Source organism: Lepus europaeus, chromosome 19 (genome assembly GCF_033115175.1).
Source record: "Lepus europaeus isolate LE1 chromosome 19, mLepTim1.pri, whole genome shotgun sequence".
In the NCBI taxonomy this organism is placed as follows: domain Eukaryota; kingdom Metazoa; phylum Chordata; class Mammalia; order Lagomorpha; family Leporidae; genus Lepus; species Lepus europaeus.
The window spans coordinates 54,276,254-54,301,513 of record NC_084845.1 but is presented as its reverse complement, the minus strand read 5'-3'; the positions used below and the strand labels follow the sequence as shown (position 1 = coordinate 54,301,513).

General features: G+C 49.4%; 1 protein-coding gene across 1 annotated transcript in view; it reads right to left on the bottom strand.

Moving 5' to 3' along the window:
* Positions 1-24,515, bottom strand: part of PSKH1 (protein serine kinase H1) — a 39,037-nt gene extending 14,522 nt beyond the window's left edge. Inside the window, exons 1-2 of the mRNA XM_062176484.1 lie at positions 24,420-24,515; positions 8,824-9,850 (exon numbers count right to left, since the gene is read on the bottom strand). Of these exons, the coding sequence (XP_062032468.1) occupies positions 8,824-9,780 (957 nt within the window). The 5' untranslated portion in view covers positions 9,781-9,850; positions 24,420-24,515. The remainder of the gene's footprint in view (positions 1-8,823; positions 9,851-24,419) is intronic.
* Positions 24,516-25,260: the final 745 nt, after the last annotated feature.

Below are 25,260 nucleotides of genomic sequence, written 5' to 3'. Positions count from 1 at the left end.
ACCTTTCTCTCTGCCTCTCCTCCTGTCTGTGTAACTCTGACTTTCAAAAAAATAAATAAATCTTAAAAAAAAAAAAAAAAAAAGAAAGAAAGAGGATAGGGGAAGAGCTGAGCAGAGCTGGGTAATGACCAGCTCCAGGCACTCACATTACTACAGGGTGATCAGCATCACATGATGGCCCAACCCACTGCCCCTCAAATACCCTTCAACCCCAAGTTCATGGGTGGTCAGTCCACAGCTCTGGGACTCATCCTAAGAAGTTCTCTCCCACTACCCTTACCCCCAGGCAGAGAGGCCCTGCACATGGACCCCCACCTCCCACCAACACTGTTTCCTTCCTGGCCAGCATGCACTCTCCTAACAGAGCTCTGGGACAGCCTTTGCCTGGTACAGTCACCCAGGCTCGCCCACAGCTAGGAGGGTGACAATTCCGGTTGCTGGATGCAGAAGAGCTGCTGATGACATCATTTTGCCATCAATTCTCCAAGAGCCTCTTCATATGTCCTGCCTCTAGGAATAGAACTCTTAACAAAAGCAGTGACATCAGGGCAAGGACATCACATTTCATGTCAAATGAAGCACAGAATAACTGCGTGAGAGGACTCATCAGTCCTCCAGGATGAGTCTATGGGTGATGATTCACCTGTTCACTCCTTTAGAAACAGCTCCTCCAGCCCTCCTGGGGCCCCGTGACAGGAAGCTCACCTCTCAAGGTGGCTCTTTGTGTCTTCAGATTGCCCTCACATTCACACTCTGTCCTCCTCACATTTGGCCAACATGTTTCCCCACCACTTCCAACATGCCCTCTCCACTCCAGAACCTCTGGCATTGGGTAAAACTTCAGATTAATCCTAATTCACCTCCTTCCTAGTATTCCCTCTTCTTTGAAGAGTCACACAAATGAAGAGCACACACAGTCCTGGTGGCCTCAAATTCTTCTCCAGCCTGTGTCCATAGGCAGTTCAGCCCCAGATGAGAGTGCTCCCAGCTCGCCAGGCAGGCCCATGCCTGCCTGCCAGCAGGGTGTCACCAACAACCACTGGTGCTTCTTTCAGAAGAAGCAAGTTCTCCCCAGTTACCACCTACCAATGCTCCAGTTCAGGGCCGATACTGTGGCACAGTGGGTTAAGCTGCTGTCTGCAGTGCCAGCATCCCATATAGATGCTGGTGCCAGGAGCTCAGAACTCCATTCAGGTCTCCCACATAGGTGGCAGGGCCCCAAGCATTTGGGCCATCTTCTGCTGCTTTCCGGGGTGTATTAGCAGGGAGTTGGATTGAAAGTGGAGCAGCAGAGAGTTGGACTGGGCACTCCTTATGGGATGCCAGTGTCACAAGTGGCTGCTTAATCTACTGCACCACAATGCTGGCCCCAGTGGCAAGTTATTTAACCTCACTTGCCTCAGTTTCCTCATCTGTAAAATGGAGGTATTACACCCATCTTTCAGAACTGATACGGGAACAAGAGAGGCCAGACAGAAAACACCCAACACTGTGCCTCATACTTAGTAGCCACATATATTAGTAATAGTCAACATTATAACAAATAAACCTTTAGGCAGAGTTGCAGAGTGAGAGACAGAGGGAGACAGAGAGAGGTCAACCTTCTAACTGCTGATTTACTCCCCAAATGGCCGTAATGGCCAAGGCTGGGCCAGATGGAAGATAGGAGCCAGGAGCTTCTTCCAGGTCTCCCACATGAATGTAGGGACCCAAGCACTTGGGCCATCCTCTGCTGCTTTCCCAGGCACATTAGGAGGGATCTGAATTGGAAGTGGAGCACCCAGGACTCCAATTGGCACCCAAATGGAATGTTGACACTGCAGGCAGCAGCTTTACCCACTATACCACAGTGCTGGCCCAAAAAGAAATCTTTTAATTGGATTTTTTTAGTAAGATTTATTCATTTATTTGAAAGGCAGAGGCAGAGAGAGAGAGAGAGGTCTTCCATCTGCTGGTTCACTCCACAAATTGCTGCAATGGCTGGAGCTGGGACAATCCAAAGCCAGAAGCCAGGTGCTTCTTCCAGTCTCCCATGTGGGCACAGGGGCCCAAGCACTTGGGCCATCTTCTACTATTTTATTTGGATCTTTTAGAGTTGGTCAAATTTCCTTTTTAAAAAATACTTTTAGTGCTTTAGTCCAATTTGTTGCATACATTTTTTTTATTATTTTATTTATATTTAAGGAAGAATAACAGAGAGAGAGAGAGACTCTTCCATCTGTTGGTTCACTCCCCAAATGCATGCAACAGCTGGGGCTGAGTGAGGCTGAAGGCAGAAGTCAGCAACTCCATCTGGGTATCCCAGATGGGTGGCAGGATCTCAACTACTTGAGCCATTATATGCTGCTTCTTAGGATCACATTATAAGAAGCTGGATCAGAAGCTGAGTAATAGACATTTTTTTTTGACAGGCAGAGTGGACAGTGAGAGAGAGAGACAGAAAGAAAGGTCTTCCTTTTCCGCTGGTTCATCCCCCAAATGGCCACTACAGCTGGCGCGCTGCAGGTGGCACGCTGTGCCAATCCAAAGCCAGGAGCCAGGTGCTTCCTCCTGGTCTCCCATGCCGGTGCAGGGCCCAAGGACCTGGGCCATCCTCCACTGTACTCCTGGGCCACAGTAGAGAGCTGGACTGGAAGAGGAGCAACCGGGACAAAATCTGGTGCCCCAACCGGGACTAGAACCTGGGGTGCCAGCGAAGCAGGCAGAGGATTAGCCAAGTGAGCCACGGTGCTGGCCAGTAATAGACATTTATTTATTTATTTATTTATTTTTGACAGGCAGAGTGGATAGTGAGAGAGAGAGACAGAGAGAAAGGTCTTCCTTTTTGCCATTGGTTCACCCTCCAATGGCCACTGCGGCCAGCGCATCTGGCTGATCCGAAGCCAGGAGCCAGGTGCTTCTCCTGGTCTCCCTTGCAGGTGCAGGGCCCAAGGACTTGGGCCATCCTCCACTGCCTTCCCGGGCCATAGCAGAGAGCTGGCCTGGAAGAGGGGCAACCGGGATAGAATCCGGCTCCCCAACCGGGACTAGAACCCGGTGTGCCGGCGCCGCAAGGTGGAGGATTAGCCTGTTAAGCCACGGCGCCGGCCAGTAATAGACATTTGACTAGGCAACTCTGATACAGGATTTGGGCATTCCAAGCAGTGGCTTAATCCGCTGTGCTGCAACTCCAGCCCCAGAGCTGATCAAATTTCTAAGGCCAACACAGGGAACAGAAGAAACAGTCTGAGCAAGGGCTTAGTGTAGAGTGACCCGAACAAGTGTCTTCAACATGTGTGCAGGAGTAGGCCATGGCCTGGAGCCAAGTCTTCAGGCTTGAGTATCTGGAGTGTCAGGATTGCGGGGCACCTTTATCACTATAGCCTGCTGGGCATGTCAAGGCAAGAAAACAGGCTCTCTTGGTCACACAGGGCAACTGAAATCCTCTCCAAATTTGTCCTCACAAGCTGGTGTCCCTCCCTGCTGCAGAGTCAGGGTTCTGCCCTGTACCCCATCTGCCCCAAACATCTCCAGGGGGCCAGACAGGGATTATCCAACAGCTTCAGTTAGTCTTTCCCTGCTAGCCCCCCCAGAGTTTCCTGCTGCATTCTTTCACCAGCAGGGGCCCGGGGGCTCCCACCTAACCCTACACAAGGAGCTCCTGGCATTACAGAGTCCCAGTAACAGACACCAGGCCTGCAACTTCTACCCCCATTACTCCCAAACAACCTCCTGCTCATTCTGTGCCCTTCTCTGAGTCCACCTCCTATAGGAAGCAGTCTAGTCAAGGACACAGAAACCACTGAGCCTGACAGGGCTGAGGGTACACAGCCCTCAGGGAGTAAGCACACAAGATAGGCCCAGAATATAGGAAATATCACTAAAGTGGGGAAAGGGATAGAAAACGTGCCCCTAGAAAGATACCAAATACCACAGGACTTACTCTCTAGTGAGGAAATCCATCTTTCCAAATCTTGCTGAGCTCAGAGTGGGAGGCACAGCAACACCATCCTCGGCTTGACATGTTCTCTAGCTTCTCTGGTAGAGCCCTGCTCACGCTGATAGCCTTTAGGAGGGCAAATGCCCATCATAGTGTAAAACAGATGGTTGCGGCCGGTGCCACGGCTCACTTGGCTAATCCTCCACCTGCGGTGCTGGCACCCCGGGTTCTAGTCCCGGTTGGGGCGCCAGATTCTGTCCCGGTTGCTCCTCTTCCAGTCCAGCTCTCCGCTGTGGCCCAGGAAGGCAGTGGAGGATGGCCCAAGTGCTTGGGCCCTGCACCGGCATGGGAGACCAGGAGGAAGCACCTGGCTCCTGGCTTTGGATCGGCACAGCACGCCGGCTGTGGCAACCATTTGGGGGGTGAACCAACGGAAGGAAGACCTTTCTCTCTGTCTCTCTCTCTCTCTCTCACTGTCTAACTCTGCCTGTCAAAAAAAAAAAAAAAAAAAAAAAAAAAAAAAAAAAAAAACAGATGGTCACAGTGAGGGAGGGGTAGGGCCAGCTGCCTGACCTGAGCTCCACGGCTCATGTTCCAGACTGTCCAGGCCTGGTAGCTCTATGCCAAGGCCTGACAACAAAGGTTCATCCCATGGCCATTTTCAACTCTAGTTCTCTTTTCCCAGGTAATCTCAAGCCCCACAGGGATGGAGAAGAGAGGCCCTCACCCTCTTGCATTTCCCCACCAAGTGAGCAGTGGGTAGGCAGTGATCAGCAGAACAAAAAGACAGACTGGGCTCCAGCTCAGACAGGACCCTCCCCCAAGACACATTCCTCACAAGCCAGATCTTTGCAGAAGGTGTTGAGGTTATCCAAGTTCCTGGTAACAGACATGTACTACCAGCACCGACCAGGTAATTGACTTTGGCCCTGGGAACTGATGTTTTCAGCTCTAGGTAAAGGGCTATGGGAGCAAAGGTGAGTAGTATCCCCCTAACACACACACACACACACACACGCGTGCCCCAGACTCATGCCCCATGATCTCAGCACAGCAGGAGCTGGGGACCTAGCTTTTGGGCCCCAACAGAAGCAGGGGGCCTGAGTCCATTCCCCAATCCACCATCTGTCGGTCTTCCACGCTAGGGTAATCAATGACTAATTAACAACACTGTGCAACTCCAATTAGGTAAGTGCCGGCTCAACTGCCACAAGCAGGAACTCTTAGGCAGACCCACAGACTTCCTGGAAGACTTTCCCTGTCGACATCTCTTGGGAAACCTCCCTCCTCCTCTCCCTCCCACATCCAAGCTCTGTGCTCCCTCTGCCAGCTGGACCCACACCAGCCTGGCCACACGCAGAGCTTCAGGAGTCAGAGCTCCCAAAGCACAACTAGTCTCTCAAGCTTCAATGCATGTCTATTTTAAATTTTCAGTTTCAGCTACAATGTCATATGGTTCTTCAAAGCCTCATCGGCATAATTGAACTTCCCAAGGGCCCTCATGGGACCCTCTCTCTAGCCTCAGCTTTAGATGAACCTGTCCCTGAGTCCACTGTGCCCTGAAAATTCCCCTTTGCTCAATCTGACTCCTCTTGGTTGTCCTCCAAAGCCCAACTCTTTCCTTCTCCAAGGCTGTCCCTGACCACCCCCAGCCCATTTTAGGCATTAGCCTGAACAACTGCTCCTCAAAGCAACGTTTGAAGGCCAATAGCCTCATGTTTATTAGAAATGCAGCCTTGCAGGCCCCACCCTGACCTACCGAATCAGAATGTACACTTAACAAGATCCCAGGGAATTTGTATGAACATTAAAGTGTGTGAAGCAGTGACCTTTACACTGCCTGGCAGAAATCTGGTTTCTCTTTACTTTTCTACATGGAGCTCAGGACAGACAGGACAACCAGGACAACTTCAAGCCACTCACTTCGGATAGATGGCCTCCTGGGAAGCAAGTTCCTGCCAGTATCCTGGCATGCTTGTACAGCTCTATCCTGGGATATGGGAAAAGGCTCCCGTCAGGTGTAAGGAACTCATTCCCAAGTTGTTCCCTCTGTCACCTCTGCACCTGCTATTCTCAATCTTTTCATTCCCCTCCACAAATACCAAAAGTTCACACTTGTCCTGAGGATGCTGGGAACTGAACCAAACCATTTCAATGAAACTTGAATCAAATCCAACTGGACTAGAATAGTCTCTAGTGAGACAGTTCCCTATTGGGCATTCCTAGATTTCAAGTGAATATTGGGAGACTATCCTCTAGCTTCCCAAGTTCTTACTCAGACCTACACAGTGCCATTTAACGTCAGCAGTATCCTGGCATCCTGCAGAGCTCATCTCACCTCCCACATAAAGACAGCTGTCACATGTTCTCTTCACAGCCTTCCCAAGCACTCCACTATGTTCTGGGCTGTAGCATCTATTGTTTCCTGCAGCTGGTCTGGTCTCCTTAACCACTCAGCACCCTTCCTAAGGACTGACTAGCTCTTACTTATCCTGCACCTTCATTCAGCTGCCAGCAGTACTGAACCCTGACAGATTTTTACAGGTATCAGGACTATCAGCAGATCCACAAACACAAATTGATGGCCTGCTGGTTGAATCTGGCCCGCCCGTTAGTGTTTGTTGGCACACAAGTGTTGCTTAATTATGTGAATTAGATTCCAACATTTTAAAACAGATTATCAGAATAAAAGGAAGAAAAAGGAATAAAGCAGATCATCTAGCTTCTCTTTCAAAAAGTAGATGATCTGGGGCCAGTGCTGTGGTGTAGCAGGTAAAGCTGCCACCTGCAGTACCGGCATCCCATATGGGTGCTGGTTCAAGTCCTGGCTGCTCCACTTCTAATCCAGCTCCCTGCTAATGCACCTGGGAAAGCAGTGGAGGATGCCCCAAGTATCTTGGACTCTGCACCTACATGGGAGACACAGAAGAAGCTCCTGGCTCCTGGCTTTGGACTGGCTCAGCTCCGGCTGTTGTACCTACACAATACCTATTTGGGGAGTGAACTGGTGGATGGAAGCTCTCTCTCTCCCCCTGCCCTGTAACTGCTTTTCAAATAAAATAAATAAATCTATTTTTTTTAAATACAAGGCTTTCTCTTTTTTCTTTTTTTAAAGATTTATTTATTTACTTGAAAGTCAGAGTTACACACAGAGAGGAGAGGCAGGGAGAGAGAGAAGGGTCTTCCATCTACTGGTTCACTCCCCAAATGGTCGCAACGGTCGGAGCTGCACTGCTCTGAAGCCAGAAACCAGGAGCTTCTTCTGGGTTTCCCACGCAGGTGCAGGGGCCCAAGCACTTGGGCCATCTTTCTACTGCTTTCCCAGGCCATAACAGAGAGCTGGATTGGAAGCGGAGCAGCCAGGACTCAAACCAGCACCTATATGGGATGCTGGCACTGCAGGCAGAGGTTTTACCTGCTATGCCACAGTGTCAGCCCCAAATAAACCTATTTTTATTATTAAATATTTTAATTTATTTATTTGAAAGCCAGAGAGAGAGAGGGAGAGGGAGACGGAGAGGGAGACGGAGAGGGAGACGGAGAGGGAGGGACAGACAGAGAGAAAGGTCCTCTATCCACTGGTTCACTCCCCAAATGGCCACCAACAGCTGGAGCTAGGCTGATCTGAATCCAGGATCCAGGAGCTTCCTACGGGTCTCCCTGGTGGGTTCAGGGGCCCAAGCACCTGAACCAACCTCCGTTGCCTTCCCAGGCCATAGCAGAGAGCTAAATCAGAAGTAGAGTAGGAGCCGGTACTGTGGCGTAGCAGGTAAAGACGCTGCCTCCAGTGCCGGCCGGCATCCCATATGGGCGCCTGTTTGAGTCCTGGCTGCTCCAGTTCTGATCCAGCTCTCTGATATGACCTGGGAAAGCACTAGAAAATGGCCTAAGTGTTCGGGCCCCTGCACTCATGTGGGAGATCCGGAAGAAGCTCTTGGATCCTGGCTTCAGATCGGCACAGCTCCAGCCAGTGCAGTCACTGAGGAGTGAACCAGAGGATGGAAGACCTCTCTCTCTCTCGCTCTGCCTCTGCCTTTCAAATAAATAAATACATCTTAAAAAAAAAAAAAAAAGCAGAGCAGCCAGGATTCAAACTGGCACCCATATGGGACACTGGCACCACAGGAGGAGGCTTAGCCCACTATGCCAAAGCACAGGCACCAAAATAAATAAATCTTTTAAAAAAAATCAGATGATCTGGACACAATGGGGGTCTCTCTGTTGTCTGGCAAAACTAGTTAGAGATAAGCAGCAGCTGTTCCTCAAGACAGGGCACCTTCAGCCTAGCTTGCCTGGGCCCCAGAACAGATGCTGGGGAGGTTGTGCCCCACACCCTCGTAGGACACCCTGAGCTCACCTGCAGGTGCCAATGCTGGTGACAACTTCCCACTGCTGGACCTGTATTTCTCTGCTTTCCTGTCTGAGGGCTTTCTCCAGTACTACTTGTCATTAAGGACAGCCCAGAAGTCTCAGGGATTTAATGCCCCCAAAGAAAACCTCAAACCATGAGGAACAGGAGGCAGTGGATTAAAAAAAAACCCAGTTCTGCCCTTCTCAAGTCCCTTCCATATGACTGTTTACGAAATCCCAGGCAGGACTGTGTACCAGTGGCTCGGGGTGGCAGTCCCCATTGGCTCTTTCCTGACTCACTTTCCTCATTCCCTCACTTGTAGTCACTGGAACTCATCCCAAATAAACTATCTGCTTCCAAGTCCTCACGTCAGGGCTCACTTTTGAGGGAACCCAAACAAGACATCTGTTCATTCTGCTTTGCATTTTTCCATCAGCGACCTGGCCCTCAGGAGCATGGCTGCCAGAGAACATCCTTCTGATGGAGAGCTGCAGGATATGCTTCCCCGCCAGGAGCCTCCCAACACCCCTAAGACAGGGCAGGACAGACTCACCTCCCCCAAGTAACTGTACTTGCCCCTGAGGATCTGCCGGTACAGCCGGGTGCGGTTGTCATCTTCAAAGGGCATGGTGCCACTCAGGAGGATGTAAGCGATGACGCCAAGCGCCCACATGTCCACTGAGTTGGTGTAGGGCTTGCGGACCAGGACCTCGGGGGCAATGTACTCAGGTGTGCCACAGGTGGTCTTCATCAGGCAGTCATCGCCCTTCTTGCGGGCACTGGCCAGACCAAAGTCAGTAATGATGATCTTGGAGTCGGTGCCTGGGTGGTAGTAGAGCAGATTCTCAGGCTTGAGGTCTCGGTGTGTGATGCCCAGGGCATGCAGATAGCGGACACCATCCAGCACCATCTGCAGTACCCTGGTGGCGTCACGCTCAGTGAAGGAACCCTTGGCAATGATGCGGTCAAAGAGTTCACCTCCAGTAGCCAGCTCCATCACCATGTACACACGCTCCTGTGTCTCAAACACCTCCACCAGCTGGATGATATTGGCATGGCGCACTCGGCGCAGCACACGCAGCTCAGACTCACACACTTCCCGGCCCTCCCGGTACTTGGTCTCAATCATCTTGATGGCATACGGCTGCCGGGTTGCCCGGTGCTCCACACGTACCACTCGACTGAAGCTGCCTCGGCCAATCAGGGCTTTGATGTCATATTTGGCTGTCACACGTGGGTCAAACTTAGCCCGGTACTTAGCAACTCTGGCTCTGCGAGGAGGTTCTGAAGGAGGCTCTGTGTGGCCAGTAGTGGGGGCACTAGGGCAGGGGTGTGCATACTGACTGGCTGCTGGGAATCCAGCTTTGAGAGGGCCAACACTGTCTACCTCTGTGATGAAGTGCTTGTAGACATCATTCTTAGTGCCACTGAAGGGCTCCACTTTCTTGACCAGATCCAGCTGGACATCCTTGGGTGGCTCAGGAAGGACCTTGCTTGTCCCACAGCCCATCACGGATATGCGGGCATCCTCTCCAGCAAGGCTGGCAGGACCTGCTCTCTAGGCAGTGCCCCGTCTATACCTATGCAAAGAGAAGAGAGGGCAAGTCAGAACACTGGACACTCCTGTAGACACTCCTGAGGAGATACCAGGCATCCTCCTTGGACCCATCTGCTTTGGCCCTCATAACCATATTTGATTGGGATTAAAGACTTGCTACCGCGGCGGCCATTAGAGGGTGAACCAACGGCAAAGGAAGACCTTTCTCTCTGTCTCTCTCTCTCTCTCACTGTCCACTCTGCCTGTCAAAAATAAAAAAAAACGAAAAGAAAAGAAAAGAAAAAAAAAGAAAGACTTGACTCTAACATGATTCCCTGAAAAGGAGGAGGATGACTTTGGCCCCTGAGTGCTCAGAACACAGGGCCAAGTTCAAAGGTTGGATCTGTGCTCTACGGTCTTGACTCACATCTCCCTGGTCTCAGTCTTCACACTGTTTTTCAACTCTGAGAGGAGGGAACATGTACCACCTCCCTCTCTACTCTGCCTGGGTCCCTCACCCTAGCTGAAGTCCCATGTTTTGTAAATGTCAAAATCATTCCCCTTATTACTCTGACTCATCGTTTCTGAAACGGGGGTGTGGAGTGTTGGAGGCCTGCTCTCCAACACCACTCCTCACCAGAGCTCAGAAAGCAGCTTCCCTGAAGGCCTCTCTCACAGATGACTCTCCCAGGCTTCTAGCCTCCTTTGCAACAGTCACAAACCACCACTTGGGTCTCTGCCCTAACCTCATTCTCCCAGGTGGTTTCCACTACTTGGCTAAAGCACTATCTTCATCCTGGCAGTTTAACACCCTGTTTCAGGGTCTCTCACTTCCCCTGCTCACCACATTGCTGAACTCCCACAAGAAGTACAGAGCTGGCTGGAATCAATGCCTCGGCACACTGCCTCCAGACAGCTGCAAAAGAAGCCAGGCCCTCATTCAAGAGGCAGAGGGGGTCGGGTCTTGAGCTGAGGGAAGACACTAGAAGTTCTATCCAGATGGGGTTCAGGATGAAGATCAGAGCATCCTGCTTCCTTGGGATCCTCATCCAAGAGCCCTCCCCACTTGCTTCTCAGATAGAGATGTCTGGACCATTAACACCTTAGAGAGTTGGAGCCCTAAACAGCATGAAATGCTGAAGTTACTGCTTTCCAGGGTTCACTGCCTTTCTACCTAGACTACCCTTCACTAAGCCTGTCCAAGGACTCCATGGGTTGAAGAAGAGAACTGAGAAAACAGATCTTACTAATTGTGACACACAGAATTAGGAGTGAAATGATCAATTCAGGTCAGACATTTATTTGGACATCTATTAGGTGCTAGGGATACAGGAATAAGTAAGACACGGTCGAAAGTAGGTTATATTATAACACATAAAAAAAAAAAAAAAGGCTGGGGCTGGCACTACGGCGTACTGGGCTAAGCCTCTGCCTGAGGTGCCAATTCATGTCCTGGCTACTCCTCTTCTAATACAGCTCTCTGCTTATGGCCTGGGAAAGCAGTAGAGGAGGCCCAAGAGATTGTGCCCACATGGGGGAACTGGAGGAGGCTCCTGGCTCCTGACTTCAGATCAACCCAGCTCAGGCCATTGTGACCATTTGGGGAGCGAACCAGAAGATGGAAGACTTTCTGTCTCTCCCTCTCTCTGTCTGTAACTGCCTCTCAAATAAATAAATAAAATCTTAAAAAAAAAAAAAAAAAAAGCAAAACATGGGTCAATAAAAGTCAATAAACTCAGGCAAAATGAAAAGCATAAAAACAGGTCACTTCAAAAGAGCATGGTAGGGGCTGGAACTGTGGTGTAGTGGGTGAAGCCGCCGCATGCAGTGCCAGCATACCATGTAGGCGCCAGTTCGGGTCCCGGTTGATCCAGCTCTCTGCTGTGGCCTAGGAGGGCAGTGGAGGATGGCCAAGTCCTTGGGCTCCTGCACCCATGTGGGAGGCCTGGAAAAGGCTCCTGGCTCCTGGCTTCAGAATGGCACAGCTCCAGCCACTGCGGTCATTTGTGGAGTGAACCAGCAGAATGGAGGACCTCTCTCTCTCTCTCTCTCTCTCTCTCTCTCTCTCTCTGCCTCTCCTCTGTGTAACTGTGACTTTCAAGTAAAAGAAAAAAGTCTTTAAAAAAAAAAACAAGAGAGAGAGAGAGAGAATGGTAGAGGCCGGCGCTGTGGAGTAGCAGGTAAAGCTGCCACCTACAGTGCCGGCATCCCATATGGGCACCAGTTCAAGTCCTGGCTGCTCCACTTCTGATCCAGCTCTCTGCTATGGCCTGGAAAGGCAGTAGAAGTATCCCCTATGCTCATGTGGGAGATCCAGAAGAAGCTCCTGACTCCTGACTTTGGATGGGCCCAGGTCTAGCAATTGTGGCCATTTGGAGAGTGAACCAATGGATGGAAGATCTCTCTCCCCTCCTTGCCTCGCTCTGCCTCTCTGTAACTCTGCCTTTCAAATAAATAAATAAATCTTTTTAAAAATTAAAAGTATAAACAAACAAAAAATATGGTGACCAGTATGACTAACTTTTTCAAGGAACCAGCTCATCACTGAAATATATGCAAGACCTTGATTATAAACCTACCCAGATAAAGAGGAATTTGGAGACCACAGATTAAAGGTTCAAGGTTTTTTTTGTTTTTGTTTTTGACAGGCAGAGATGGACAGTGAGAAAGAGAGACAGAGAGAAAGGTCTTCCTTCCGTTGGTTCATCCCCCAAAATGGCCGCTGCGGACGGTGTGCTGCGCCAATCCGAAGCCAGGAGCCAGGTGCTTCCTCCTGGTCTCCCATGAGGGTCATCCTCCACTTGGGCCATCCTCCACTGCCTTTCCGGGCCACAGCAGAGAGCTGGACTGGAAGAGGAGCAACCAAAACAGAATCCGGTGCCCCAACCGGGACTAGAACCCGGGGTGCCGGCGCCACAGGCAGAGGATTAGCCAAGTGAGCCACAGCACCGGCCAAAGGTTCAAGTTTTAATCTATATGTCAGTATGATTCTTAGCAGAATGACATTTCTTTTTCTTTACATGAGAGGGAAAGATTCCTCTACCAACAACAATACAAGGCTCTTCAGGATTTTTAAAGATTTATTAATTTATTTGAAGGGCAGAGTTACAGAGAGGCAGAGACAGAAATAGAGGTCTTCCATCTGTTGGTTCACTACCCAAACGGCTGCAACGGCTGGAACTGGGCAGATCCAAAGCCAGGAGCCAGGAGCTTCTTCTGGGTCTCCCACACAGTTGCAGGGGCTCAAGGACTTAGACCATCTTCGACTGCTTTTCCAGGCCATACCAGAGAGCCGGTTTGGAACTTGAACAGCTGGGACTTGAACTGATGCCCATATGGGATGCTGGCACCGCAAGTGGCTGTTTAACTCGCTGCAACACAGCGCCGGACCCAGCTCTTGAGGATTTGCTCCTGTTCTCAATCAAATGCCCAGGAGGTCCCACATATGGTTCCACATGGCAACTTAGGAAACGTTTAAACACAGTCATTTAAAATAAGGTTCCTTTTTTCAGAAACCCAAGATTAGAACTATGGACTTTGGAATTTTGCAAGCATTCCTTCCCTCAGAAAAAATACAAATCCTCAACAGGAAAAAGCTGAAGCTCAGGAACAAGACAATTCTTGGGCCAGTATTCCTGAGGCAGAACCCTTGCTCCTGATTCCCAAACCCCAGGACCACTGGATAAGCAACACCAGCTCTTACTTAACAGGAAAACAAACTACATGGGTAACCAGGCATAGCTACACAAAAGTGACTTCTGCTTAAGGAGATAGAATCCTAGATCCAGGGGCCGGAACTGTGGCAGGTAAAACTGCCGCCTGCAGTGCCAGCATCCCATATGTGCACTGGTTCAAGTCCCGGCAGCTCTACTTCCAATCCAGCTCTTTGCTATGGTCTGGGAAAGCAGCAGATGGCCCAAGTCCTTGGGCCCCTGCACCTGTGTGGGAGATGCAGGAGAAGCTCCTGGCTCCTAGCTTTGGATTGGCACAGCTCTGGCTGTTGTGGCCATCTGGGAGAGAACCAGCAGACAGAAGACCTCTGTCTCTGTCTGTCTCTCTCTGCTTCTGCCTCTCTGTAACTCTGCCTTTCAAATAAATAAATATTAAAAAAAAAATCCTAGATCCACATAAAAAATATACAGTTGTCTCCAAACATATGCACTGGCTCTTTTTGTTTAAATGTGCACACCTAGTCTGGTCCTGGTGAGCAAAACTAAGGTTTACAAAAGAAGAGCCCTGATTTTTCACTTTAAACAAATAAAGCCTGCACAGGGATTGAAAGTCAGCAGTAAGAAAGCCAAGGAATTTTCCCTTTCTGACCTTTCTTCCTCCTTTCTGTGAAATAGTTTCTCTCACATTCATTCCAATTACAAACCTTCTGGAGAGAAGCTAAGGCTGGTAGTCTATCTACAGATTGTAAGGGGAAGAGAAAGGGTGCTGTTAGCTCAGAGGACTAAGGGATACAGCACAATCCCCTAGGTGATCATAGCTACTTCCTACTCCAATCACATCTGTTAAATTTTCCCCCACACTGGTTAGGGGAAAGTACAGATATAGGGAAAGGAAGTAGTTAATAAAAACTCCTAGGAAAGAAGGCAGAGCCTTCTCCTGTATCCAGCCTGGTGTCCAGGATGAGCCAGAAAGCCTTAGTACAAGACCTCCCAGGAGGATCATGCTACACCAGTTTTAATAATCACCAACCCTAATATACCCTACAGAAAGTAGTTGGATAGGGAGCCAGTTCATGTCCTGGCTGCCCCTCTTCTGAGACAGCTCTCTGCTAATGGCCTGGGAAAGCAGTGGAAGATGGCCCAAGTGGTTGGGTCCCTGCACCCGCGTGGGAGACCCAGAAGTTGTTCCTGGCTCCTGGCTTCAGATTGGCTAGCTAGGGCAGTTGCACCCATTTGGGGAGTGAAACAGCAGATGGACTACCTGCCTCTCTGTAATTCTGCCTCTCAGATAAATAAAATGTTTTAAATGAATATTAAAAAAAAAAAAGAAGAAGAAGAAGAAGAAAGGAAAGTAAGTAAGCAAGCCTGATCCAAAAGCACTCCTCAAGGAAAGCAAGCACTTCTGGCAGTTTGGCAGTGGGCATGAACACTCAGTAGGTCCTCACTGACACTACAGAAACAATGGGCCAAGAGGTAGAGAGACATGTCTGAAGCCACTCAAGACAGTGGTGGTCATGGGCTGGTGCTGTGCCATAGCAGTTAAAGCCTACAATGCCAGCAACCCATTTTGGTGCCAGTTTGAGTCCTGGCTGCTCCACTTTCCATCCAGCTCCCTGCTAATGCACCTGGGAAAGCAGCAGAAGATGGCCCCAAGTTCTTGGGCCCCCTGTACCCATGTGGGAGACCCAGAAGAAGCTCCTGACTTCAGATTGGCACAGCTCCAGCCATTTGAGGAGTGAATCAGCAGATGGAAGACCTCTCTCTCTCTCTCTGCTTTTCAAATAAATAAATCTTAAAAAAAAAAAAAAAAAAGGAAAGGACAGTGGTGGCCAAGCATGGATCCAAACCTCCTGGTTCCTCATCCAGGGCTCCCTCTGATACACAGAAAAGAGCTGTTTCCCCAGGTCAAGGGTTCAATCCTTCCTATCCCACTGAGCTAAAGAACCAAGCAAACTTTGCTGAACATCTCTGACTGAAGAACCCAACTTCAGAAAATTTCCAATTACTAGGTCATGCTGCTCACTGCTCTACTCTAGATTGCCTTTGACCTCCACAGTGGTCAGCTCCTTGACAAAGAGGCTATTCCTCAGGTTTCCACAACCCCGTTGGTATCTAGCAAAACACTGCACTCAGAGTACGCATTCAACATTTTTTAACAATAAATTAATCACAATATGCCTCTTGGATTTCTATTTACTGCAAGCCAACAATTTCAGAACCTAAGAAATGTTCAAGGAGTAGAAAGAAGCCAGATCAGTGATTATACTGGAGTTACAGTCTTTGGGCACCTGTACAAGTGTTCTGACAAGGAAGGAAACCTGTTTGGGTTTTACTGAGTGCTGTCTGAACTCCAAAGCAAGTCTGTCCACAAATTCCAAGACCTAACCCCATCTGTGGGGAAGGCTAGGGCCCCAGGAGGCAGGGGCCCTGGATCTGGACACAATTTCCAGAGCACAGAGGCAAGTCTGTGCACCTGACCTTCTCTAATAGCAGCCCTCAAGATGTTTCTCCACAGCAAAACTTCACAATCTTCAGCCTGCAAAGATCTCTGTACTCTGCCCCTGTGTTTTGAAAGACAGTTCACCGAAATGAAGTAGGCAAGAACTTCCCAGTAATCCTAGAAATAAGTAACTGTAAACCATCATGAGACAAGTAGAGATCCCAGGCAAAACAAACCTTGTCACTTTAGACAAAATCCCTGGGGCCAGCGCTGTGGCGCAGCGGGTTAACGCCCTGGCCTAAAGCGCCGGCATCCCATATGAGTACCGGTTCTAGTCTCGGCTGCTCCTCTTCCCATCCAGCTCTCTGCTGGAAAGCAGTAGAAGATGGCCCAATCCAGCTCTCTGCTGTGGCCAGGGAGTGCAGTGGAGGATGGCCCAAGTCCTTGGGCCCTGCACCCCATGGGAGACCAGGAGAAGCACCTGGCTCCTGCCATCGGATCAGTGCGGTGCACCGGCCGCAGCGCGCTACCGCGGCAGCCATTGGAGGGTGAACCAACGGCAAAAGGAAGACCTTTCTGTCTCTCTCTCACTGTCCACTCTGCCTGTCAAAAATTAAAAAAAAAAAAAAAAAAAAAAAGAAGATGGCCCAAGTGCTTGGGCCCCTGCACCCACGTGCGAGACCTGGAAGAAGCTCCTGCTTCCTGGCTTCAGATTGGCGCAGCTCCAGTCATTGCAGCCAATTAGGGAGTGAACCAGCGGATGGAAGACCTCTCTCTCTCCCTCTCTCTCTCTCTGCCTCTCCTCTCTCTGTGTAACTCTGGCTTTCAAATAAATAAATAAATCTTAAAAAAAAAAAAAAAACTGAACAAGGATCTCTATAGCTACATAGGAACCATACTATTGTGCTTTCCTGTAACAGAGAAACTCATCCAAAAATTGTTTTCAGAAATAATACTACAAAACTACTTCTACAAGTATACAAAGATACATTCGTAAAAAAAAAGATATATTTGCACAAGAAAGTTTATAGTAGCAATCTTCATAATAATGAAAAACTGAACACCACTTAAGTCAGAGACTTGGCATTAATAAGACAATAAGGATATATTCACACAATGGAATGCTCTGCAGCTGTTAAAAGACAGCAGTGATCCAAACATATTAACAAGGAAAGAAAAACACAAGTCAGTGAGCAATTCTATTGAGTGGATATGTGCCAGGGCCCATGTTCATGATTTATCAGTTTAAGAAGAGTATGTAGAACATACCTCTAATTAGGGATTTAAGAACATTACAGACATGTATATAGACAAAAATATCCTGGAAGGGCAAAAGAGCAACTGTTAATAGTGATTTTCTTTTTGAATATGGGAACATGAAGGAGACAGACGGAAGGAAGGGGGAACTTTACTTCTCAGAAGTTCACATATTTCTGTACTATTGCTGTATTTTATTTATTTTTAAAGATTTATTTATTTACTTATTTATTTGAAAGGCAGAAAAACAGGGAGGGAAAGAAAGAGATTCCATCTGCTGATTCATTTCCTAAATGTCCACATTAGCTGAGGCTGAGTCAGGCCAAAGCCAGGAGTCAGAACTCCATCTAGGTCTCCCACGTGGGTGGCAGGAAACCAAGTACTTTACTATCATCTGTTGCCTACCCAGGCACTTTAGCAAGAAGCTGGATCAGAAGCAAGGGTAGGGCTGGCGCCACAGCTCAATAGGCTAATCTTCTGCCTTGTGGCGCCGGCACACCAGGTTCTAGTCCCAGTCGGGGTGCTGGATTCTGTCCCGGTTGCCCCTCTTCCAGGCCAGCTCTCTACTACGGCCCGGGAGTGCAGTGGAGGATGGCCCAGGTCCTTGGGCCCTGCACCCGCATGGGAGACCAGGAGAAGCACCTGGCTCCTGGCTTCGGATCAGCGCGATGCGCCAGCCGCAGCGCACCGGCCACAGCGGCCATTGGAGGGTGAACCAACAGCAAAAGAAAGACCTTTCTCTCTATCCCTCTCTCTCACTGTCCACTCTGTCAAAAAAATAAATAAAATAAAATAAAAAAGAAGAAGCAAGGGTAGCCAGGACTTGAGCCAGCACTGATATGGGATGTGTGCACTCCAAGCAGTGTCTTTACATAATGTACAATGCCTGCCCATACTGTACTTTTAAAACCACCACCATATATTTCATTTTAAGTTATTTTGACAAAGTATGTATTGAAGAGATACATGCATAAGAAAAAAAGCTGGAGGATTATACACCAAAAATTGTTTTAAAGATCTATTTATTTATTTAAAAGTCAGAGTTACAGAAACAAAGGGTGGGGAGAAAGATTTTCCATCTGCTGGTTCACTCCCAGATGGCTACAATGGCCAGGGCTGGGCCTAGCTGAAGCCAGGAGCCTCCTCTAGGTCTCCCACGAATTATCACAGTACTTGTGTCTGAAGACATTTGTGCATTATTCACTCTTACTTTATTTTACATTACAGGGTAATGGTTGGCAGAGACCTCTGTCTTAGGGCTGAGAGAGGAAGAAAAGTTCAAAGGTTTGCTGTGTCCTCCTCACTGTATCATAACCCCAACTCTATCTAAGACATCCCATCCTGCTGCCCTTAAACACCATCAGAAATGCAGATCCTAAGGCCAGCATCTTCTATGGTGTTGTTAAGAGCCCTGGCTGGGGCCGGTGCTGTGGAGCAGTGGGTAAAGCTGACACCTGCAGTGCCGGCATCCCATATGGGCACCGGTTTGAGCCCCACTGCTCCACTTCCAATCTAGCTCTCTGCTATGGGCTGGGAAAGCAGTAGAAAATGGTTCAAGTCCTTGGGCCCCTGTACCTATGTGTGAGATCTGGAAGAAGCTCCTGGCTCCTGGTTTTGAATCAGCCCAGCTCCGGCTGTTGCAGTCAACTGGGGAGTGAACCAGAGGATGGAAGACCTCTCTCTCTCTCCCTCCTTCCCTTCCTCCCTCACCCCCCTCCCGCCCTGCTGCATAACTCTTTCAAATAAATAAATAAATCTAAAAAAATAAAAAAAATCCTGGCCAGCGCCTCAGCTCACTAGGCTAATCCTCCGCCTGCGGTGCCGGCACACCAGGTTCTAGTCCTGGTCGGGGCGCCGGATTCTGTCCCGGTTGCTCCTCTTCCAGGCCAGCTCTCTGCTGTGGCCCAGGAGTGCAGTGGAGGATGGCCCGAGTTCTTGGGCCGTGCACCCGCATGGGAGACCAGGAGAAGCACCTAGCTCCTGGCTTTGGATCAGCGCAGTGCGCCGGCCACAGCAGCCATTTGGGGGTGAACCAACGGAAAAGGAAGACCTTTCTCTCTATCTCTCGCTGTCCACTCTGCCAGTAAAAAAAAAAAAAAAAAAATCCTGGCTGTTCTCTTTTCAATACTGCTTCCTGCTAATGCGCCTGGGAAAGCAGCAGAGATGGTCCAAGTACTTGGGCCCCTGCCACCCAGGTAGGAGACTGGGATGAAGCTCCTGGCTGTGTCCTGGCCCAGCCCTCGCCATTGCAGCCATTTGAGGAGTGAACCCAGTGAAAGATCTCTTTCTTTGTCTATCCTTCTCTCTGTAACTTGTCTTTAAAACAAATCTTTAAAAATAGATACATACATGAAGTACAGATCCTAGCAATATACCTGGAGATCTCCTTACAAATTCCCAATGTTGGGTTTAGTGTGGTGGTGCCGCTGGTTAAGACACCACCTACTGGAGGATGGCCCAAGTCCTTGGGCCCTGCACCCACATGGGAGACCAGGAGAAGCACTTGGCTCCTGGCTTCGGATCAACGTGATGGGCCGGCCGCAGCGGCCATTGGAGGGTGAACCAATGGCAAAAAGGAAGACCTTTCTCTCTGTCTCTCTCACTATCCACTCTGCCTGTCAAAAAAAAAGACACCACCTATGATGCTACACTTCCAATCCAGTCCCTGCTAGTGTGCCTGGGAAAGCAGTGGAAGACGGCTCAAGTCTTTGGGCCCATCTACCCATGTAGGAGACCTAGATGAAACTCTTGGCTCCTGGCTTCGGCCTGGACCGGGGCTGTCCATTGTGCCATTGCGGTCATTTGGGGGAGTGAACCAAAGGATGGAAGAATTTTATTTCTCTCTTTTCTTCTCTCTCTGTAACTCTGACTTTCAAATAAATAAGTAAATAAATAAATAAATAAATTTTTAAAAACTAAAAGAAAGGCCAACGCAGCGGCTCACTTGGCTAATCCTCCACCTGCGGTGCTGGCACCCCGGGTTCTAGTCCCGGTTGGGGCGCTGGATTCTGTTCCTGCCGCTCCTCTTCCAGTCCAGCTCTCTGCTGTGGCTTGGGAAGGCAGTGGAGGATGGCCCAAGTGCTTGGGCCCTGCACCCGCATGGGAGACCAGGAGGAAGCCCTTGGCTCCTGGCTTTGGATTGGCGCAGAACGCCGGCCATAGCGGCCATTTGGGGGGGTGAACCAATGGAAGGAAGACCTTTCTCTGTCTCTTTCTCTCATTGTCTAACTCTGTTAGAAAAAAACTAAAAGAAAAAAAGACAAAAACAACAAATTCCCAATGTTCAATTCACAAATATTTACTGAGCTTTTGCTGTGGGCCAGGAACTCTGCCAGGCACTGTAACAGACAAAATGAAGGCAGCTATAGTCTCTGTTACCAAGGAAATTATGGCCCAGATAGTTACATAGCAAGAGTCCTTTGATCCATTATTCCTTTTTTAAAAAGACTGATTGATTGATTGATTTTAAAGGCAGAGTAACAGAAAAAGAGAAGTTCCATCCACTGGTTCACTCCTCAAATGCCTGCAACAGCTAGAGGTAGGCCAGGCCAAAGCCAGGAGCCAGGAGCTCCATCCAAGTCTCCCATTGAGTGGCAGGAACTCAAATACTTGAGCCATCCTTCTCTGCTTCCCTGGCACATTAACAGGAAACCAGATCTGAAGCAAAGTTGTACCGGTGCTCCCATACGGGATGTGGGTGGGACATCCTGAGTGGTGGCTTAGCCTGCTCCCCCACCCCAATCCAGTATTCTTAAAATACCCTGAGAGGTCACTCCAATGCTGATAGTCTGGCAGGCATTCCTCTGAGGAAATTCTTGCCCAGCAAATGGAAACATCACATTTTTCTACCTTAGTATCATTTCAGACACTATGGTAACAAACAACTGTACCAAAAATTAGCTCAGTAATGACTTAGCCAACACAAACCAGTTTAATACTCATTGAGTAATATTTCTGGAAGGAAAGGGAGTTCAAATAAATAAGACTTCCCCTACTCTCAACAAGAAGTAATTACCTTTTGCCAGGGCTGTACTTCTCAAATTTTTCTCTATGTACCAAGATAAACAGAGAATGATACCATTGTATAACACTCTGGGGTCAATGGAGATAGCTGTTCTCAGCTATCCCGATACTCTGCACACCTAAGGCCTATTTCCATCATACAGCTGGGAAGCTCTGGAGAGCATCAACATGCTATACAACATGCTCACACTTAGGGAGTGAAACTGAAGGGCAAAGTCTCACTCATTAACTATAAACCTGAGACTGACAGAGAACCACAGCATCTATCTGAGATTCCACAAACACTAGGATCTGCAGGGGCACTCCATTCCAGGTGCCCAGCTAACCTGAAGGGAGAAGCAACTGTAGCTTGGAGTCAGAGGCAAACTGGTTTCCTCAAGGCAGCACTTTCTCTAGTTCATTTATACAACTTAACAGGCAGACAACTGCAATTAGACCTAGACAATGTGTTTATTCAGCAAACCCACCCTGTAGTGAGTCAGCATTCCAGGGGAACAGCCAATTGCATCTACCCTGATGAGAAGCAGTGTTGCCAGAGTTTTCTCTGATGACCAGAAATGACCTCAAGGAAATCACATAACACGAGGTGGCTTCCTACACACAGCGCAGTCTGAGGGCAAACAAGCTTACTGAGACCTTTGACAAGACACACTCTGGGAGGAACAGCCGTTAGTTCCTACCAATTCCTACCACAAGTACCTGACCAACACCTTCTGCCTCCCAAGGTGCACATCAGCAGGAAGCCAGATCAGAAACTGAATACTCTGGACTGGAACTAGGCACCTGGGCATGGGATGTAGGATCCCAAGCAGTGACTTAACAGCTGTGCCAAACTCCCACCCCTTTGCTAAAAATCTTATTTAGGCAATCACGTAAAATGGGTATAACAGTTCCTATTTTGGAATTAGAAAACTAGGAATCAAAAAGATTTTTTTAGGTATTTATTTATTTGAAAGACAAAGTTACAGAGACAGATAGAGAGATCTTCCAGCTGCTAGTCCACTCTCTCTCTCTTTTATAAGATTTTATTTATTTACTTGAAAGGCAGAGTTACAGACAGTGAGAGGGAGACAGAGAAAAAGGTTTTCCTTTTGAAAGGCAGAGTTACAGAGAGAGGTAAGGCCAGAGAGAGAGGTTCACTCCCCAGTTCACTCCCCAATTGGCTGCAATGGCCAGAGCTGCACTGATCTGAAGCCAGGAGCCAAGTGCTTCCTCCCGGTCTCCCACGCAGGTGCAGGGGCCCAAGGACTTGGGCCATCTTCCACTGCTTTCCCGGGCCATAGCAGAGAGCTGGATGGGAAGAGGAGCAGCCGGGACTAGAACCAGTGTCCATATGGGATGTCAGCACCACAGGCAGAGCTGTGGCCCCAGGTCCACTCTCAAAATAGCCACAAAGGCAAGGGTTAGCCAAACTCAGGAGCCTGGAATTCCATCCGGGTCTACCACATGGGTGGCAGAGGCCCAAGCACTTGGGCCATCTTCTGCTGCTTTCCAAGGTACAACAACAGGGAGCTGGATTGGAAGTGGAGCAGCAGGGCAGCAGCCTAAGCCACTATGCCACAAACGAGCCCCCAAAACCCATGTTTCTAGTCACCAAACTTGACTGCCTCTGCCAAGTATGGACAAAGAAACTGCAACAGGAGTCCACCTGGCACAGTTAGTCCTTTCCATTGGGCAAAGGGGACAACAGTTTCCTGAGGCAATGACAAAGATCTTCAACCAGGAAGCACACAGTAAAGTCATTTGGGTTTTTTTTCCAAAATACAGATACCTACCAGGGATCACTGAAGTAAGAATCTCATAGAGTGAGACTTCTGAATGTGTATGTGGAACAAACTATTCCAGGAGATTTTAGACTCTCAAGGTTGAGGAGGGCTTCCACACAGATGGACGTTTGTTGTGCTCTTCTCAGACCCTGGCCCTCCTAGGCTCAACAACACAGCTGGATCTGTAGGCATTCATAAATCTACTCAGCAAACACCACTGAAGCCCATACTTTACGCCAGGCACAGAGCCAGACAGAAGCAGAAGGACGTTAAGACTAACATAGAACACACGATGTACTCAACAGTAGCAGCATGGACAAAGATACAGAGGAGTCAAGGGTTACACATGGGGCAAGTAGTTTTTCCAAGGAATGACACCACAGGTAGAATTTCATTGACATATGCAACTTTTCCATATGATGAGTGGACGGAGAGGGGTGGAGAGTCTTACAAACTAAGCAAATTGCATATCTAAAGGGGGGGAGGGTGCTGTGGCACAGTGGGTTAAAGCCCTGGCCTGCAATGCCAGCATCCCATATGGGTGCTGGTTCGAGTCCCAGCTGCTCCTCTTCTGATCCAGCTCCCTGCTATGGCCTGGGAAAGCAGTAGAAGAAGGCCCAAGTCCTTGGGCCCCTGCACCCACGTGGGAGACCAGCAAGAAGCTCCTGGCTTCGGATTAGCTCAGCTCTGGCCCTTGCAGTCATTTGGGGAGTGAACCAGCAGCACAGAAGACCTCTCTCTCTCTCTTTGTAACTGTCTTTCAAATAAATAAAATAAATCTTAAAAAAAAAAAAAAAAGCACAGGGGTCTGAAGGACAGGCCCAACGATAAACTATGTAAACTGAGCACTGAGCACAGTGTTAAGTCTTCTGTCAAATTATGAAGAGTCCTGAATGCTTTGTTAAGGAGCTTGGCCTTTATCCTAAACGGGCACTTTAACCTAAAGGCACTAACGAGCCAGTTTTAGGCTGGAAAGGGCTTATTCAGATTTTTCACTTCAGCAATTTCACCGAGGGAGACTGGACACGGGGGCTAGGCTTGGCTTTTTAAAGAAAGTAATCAGTGCCCTGCCAGCCCCGGCGCTGTCACAAAGGGAGAGAGTGAAACGGGGGTCAGACGCGAGGAAGCAGTGAGGACAACCGGACTAGGTCAACCCGACCCGTGCTGGACGCGGGCCGGCTGAACAGCAGGGAGTGTTGATGACCACGTCCACCAGCCCGACGCGGTACCCAGAACTGCAGGACGTTTCGCGGCCAGTCCAGTCTCGGACAACAGAAGACTCCAAGAGACATCGCCTGGCCCTGCTCCCTGCCTGGCCCGGTAGGCCCCGAAGCACGGGGCACCGGCCGAGCGCTCCGGACAGGGCAGGGGCAGGCCCCGCTGCGCCAGGAAGCGGCTGCAGCTCGTCAGCCCCTCCCGCCCGTCGGGCCGTCGCCCTGGGCCGAGCCGCCTCACCTCGCACAGGCGGCGGGCTCTTCGGCGTCTCGGCGGCTCTGCTGACCGTCCCCGGGCTGCGGCCACGGCCGCTGCCGCTGCCGCCATCCTCGGGCGTCAGCGTCGTGGCGTCATCACAACGCGCGCCTAATGCCAAAACAAACCCCGGCCTCCTGCTGGGCGGGAAGGGGGCGGGCTCTGCGGAGGCTAAGCTTCGTGGTTGGTGGCCCTCTTGAGCGCGCCTGCCAATCAATGCCTAGGGGGCGGGAACGAGCTTTCTACTGCCAGGGGAGGATCTGTTTGTCGTTCAAAGTACAGCGAATGGAGGCTGGGGGAGGGGCTTTGCAAGAAAAAGAAGAGACTGGGGGAAGAAGGAAGACTTTTTAGCGGAAAAAGGACTCTAGTGAGAAGCAGGGGTTTCTGGAAGTGCCTCTGGAACTCCACAAAGGATTGACCGAAGTTTAACAAATCTATTGTTTACAACTGTAATTCATAATGTCAATCCTCAGATGTGTTAAATTTGGCCTCCATGACAGCAGAGTTGTAAATGGTTTAATTTGTGAATTGGTGCAGTCAGTCGTGGGACTACTGACAGGAAAATGTTTATTTTGTTGTTGTTTTTGCCCCCCCCCCCGAAAGCTTTTATTTAAGGTATACAGACTTCATGCATTTCATAATTTTTTTTTAAAGAAATTTATTCATTGAAAGGCAACAAGGGAAAGGAGAGGGAGAGAGGAGTGAAAGAGATCTTCCATCCTCTGATTCACTCTCCAAAGGGCTGCCACAGCCGGCCAGGAACTCTTCTGGTCTCTCACGGAGGGAGATGGGGCCCAAGGACTTGGGCTATCTGTGGCCTTCCCAG